This window comes from Pieris rapae, chromosome 14 (genome assembly GCF_905147795.1).
Source record: "Pieris rapae chromosome 14, ilPieRapa1.1, whole genome shotgun sequence".
NCBI lineage: Eukaryota > Metazoa > Arthropoda > Insecta > Lepidoptera > Pieridae > Pieris > Pieris rapae.
Window position 1 is genome coordinate 837,278 of NC_059522.1, and position 2,011 is coordinate 839,288.

The 2,011-nt window shown below is 34.2% G+C and overlaps 1 protein-coding gene across 1 annotated transcript; it reads left to right on the forward strand.

The window, feature by feature from the left end:
- Nucleotides 1–316: 316 nt before the first annotated feature.
- LOC123689759 lies at nucleotides 317–1,623 on the forward strand. Its single transcript, XM_045631198.1, has one exon. The coding sequence runs from the start codon at nucleotides 661–663 to the stop codon at nucleotides 1,423–1,425; it is 765 nt and encodes a 254-aa protein (XP_045487154.1). The 5' UTR covers nucleotides 317–660; the 3' UTR covers nucleotides 1,426–1,623.
- Nucleotides 1,624–2,011: the final 388 nt, after the last annotated feature.

The following is a 2,011-nucleotide window of genomic DNA, read 5'->3' on the forward strand; positions in this document are numbered from 1 at the left end:
TTTGTTGAGGCAGTGTCATATTAACATATCGGTACCAGATCGGATATTATTAATTCGGATAAGACTTTTGCTTTAGACCTGCTTTAGGCATTGTTATATGTATAGGATTTGATAAGTTTCTATTAAAATCAGCAAGATTTTAATGTTATTAAGACATGAAGGATTGGTGAATGTCCAAAAAGTTCAAACCATTCAAAAGCTCAACTAAGCCGTCTCCATAGTGGCATAGCCTTAAAGAAACGAAATTCAGTTATAATTTCTCTTTAATGATATTTGTGGGCATTTAATTGATCGATTGATCAACGAAAAGGGCTGTCATACTGTAAGCATCGTAATTGTGTAGCTCCGTATTATTGAGTGCTAAAAAATAATTTCGTACACTGTTCTTGAGACTGCGACGTCACAAAACACAAATTGAAGTGTCGTCCGTGTAGTGGAACTACCGATTTCACACAATATCACGTAAGTTCTTGAATTTCAACAAAAGTATCTCCAAAAAGTGATAATTAGAGGTTAGAAATCCACCAATCATATTGAGCATAGACAAAAGAGCAATGACATTGACACTTGTCACAGTAACAGCTAACTAGTGTTGCCAGAGCAAGTAAATAAAAACTACCACTAATTACGTTCCATAACACGCAGATTTAGTTTACAAGAATGGAGGATCAGTTTCAACTATTGTTTGATAAAATGAAGAATGAAATCTTGAACCAAACAATAGAATTGAAAGATTCGATAACAAATAATATAATGGAGAGATTAGACGAAAAACTTCAACCTATTATAACAGAAAATAGAAACTTAAAAATAAAAGTAGAAAATCTCGAAAAGGAAGTAGAAAGTTTAAAAAGAGGAAAGAAGCAAAACAATTTGATAATGTTTGGAGTAAATGAAGGCGAAAGGTCTACACAAGAATTAATACAAAATACAATACATATTTTCAAAACTGACCTTGACATACAATTACAAGAACATGAGATAAACAAAATATATCGTCTAGGAAAGGGAAAGTCTTCTGGAAAACCAAGACCAATTCTGATTTCCTTTACGAGCGAATGGAAGAAGAATGAAGTTATGGGAAAGAAGAAAAACTTCAAAAATGTATATGTTACAGAAGACTACACAAAGGAAGTAATAGAGAAAAGGAAAACGTTGCAGGCGCAGCTAAAAGAGGAGAGAGAAAAGGGAAATATCGCGTACCTGAAATTTGACAAACTAGTAGTAAAAGGAAAAAATACTAACATAAATAAGGAAAAGCGCAAAAGAGAAACATCATCATCCCCACAAAACAATGCTCAACCAAGGAAACAACAAACTCTAATGCCGCCGATTAACAATAGACCAAATGCTTTCGACGTAATGAGGATTAGAGCTAATTCTCTTTCGTCTCTTCCCGCTAAGACAACAACTAACAAAGAATAACAATTAACTGTCGGTAAACGGAAAAATAAACAGCTCAACAACATGAACCAACATAAAATAACAAAACAAAATACTTCCCCAAGCCGACTGGTCATCGTGGGGAAAAATGACCACGACCCTCTAAAGGAAAAAAATAACACTAACATGAAAAACAAAGTAAATGACATCCACATAGCAACTATTAACTGTCGATCTCTTAGAACGTGCTTAAAGTGGAGGTGGGCTGGGCATATGATAAGAGAGAAGAAGGAGAAATGGACGAGAATAATAACTGAATGGCAACCACGAGATAGTAAAAGAAACAGAGGCAGACAGACTAGAAGATGGGAGGACGACATCAAAAAAGTGGCGGGCCCAATATGGACGCGCATAGCGAAAAATAGAACAGAGTGGAAATCTTTAGAGGAGGCCTATGTCGAAAGACAAGCTGAAATGTAGAAACGACCGTTTACCGATACCTGATTTATGAAAAGAAAAGAAACTGTTAAAAGTTATAAACGTATTTGTAAGAAAAATTACTGTAAAAATAAGTTCAGCAATAAAGGCTATTTTATTTATTTTATTTATTTTTATTTAATTGATCGAT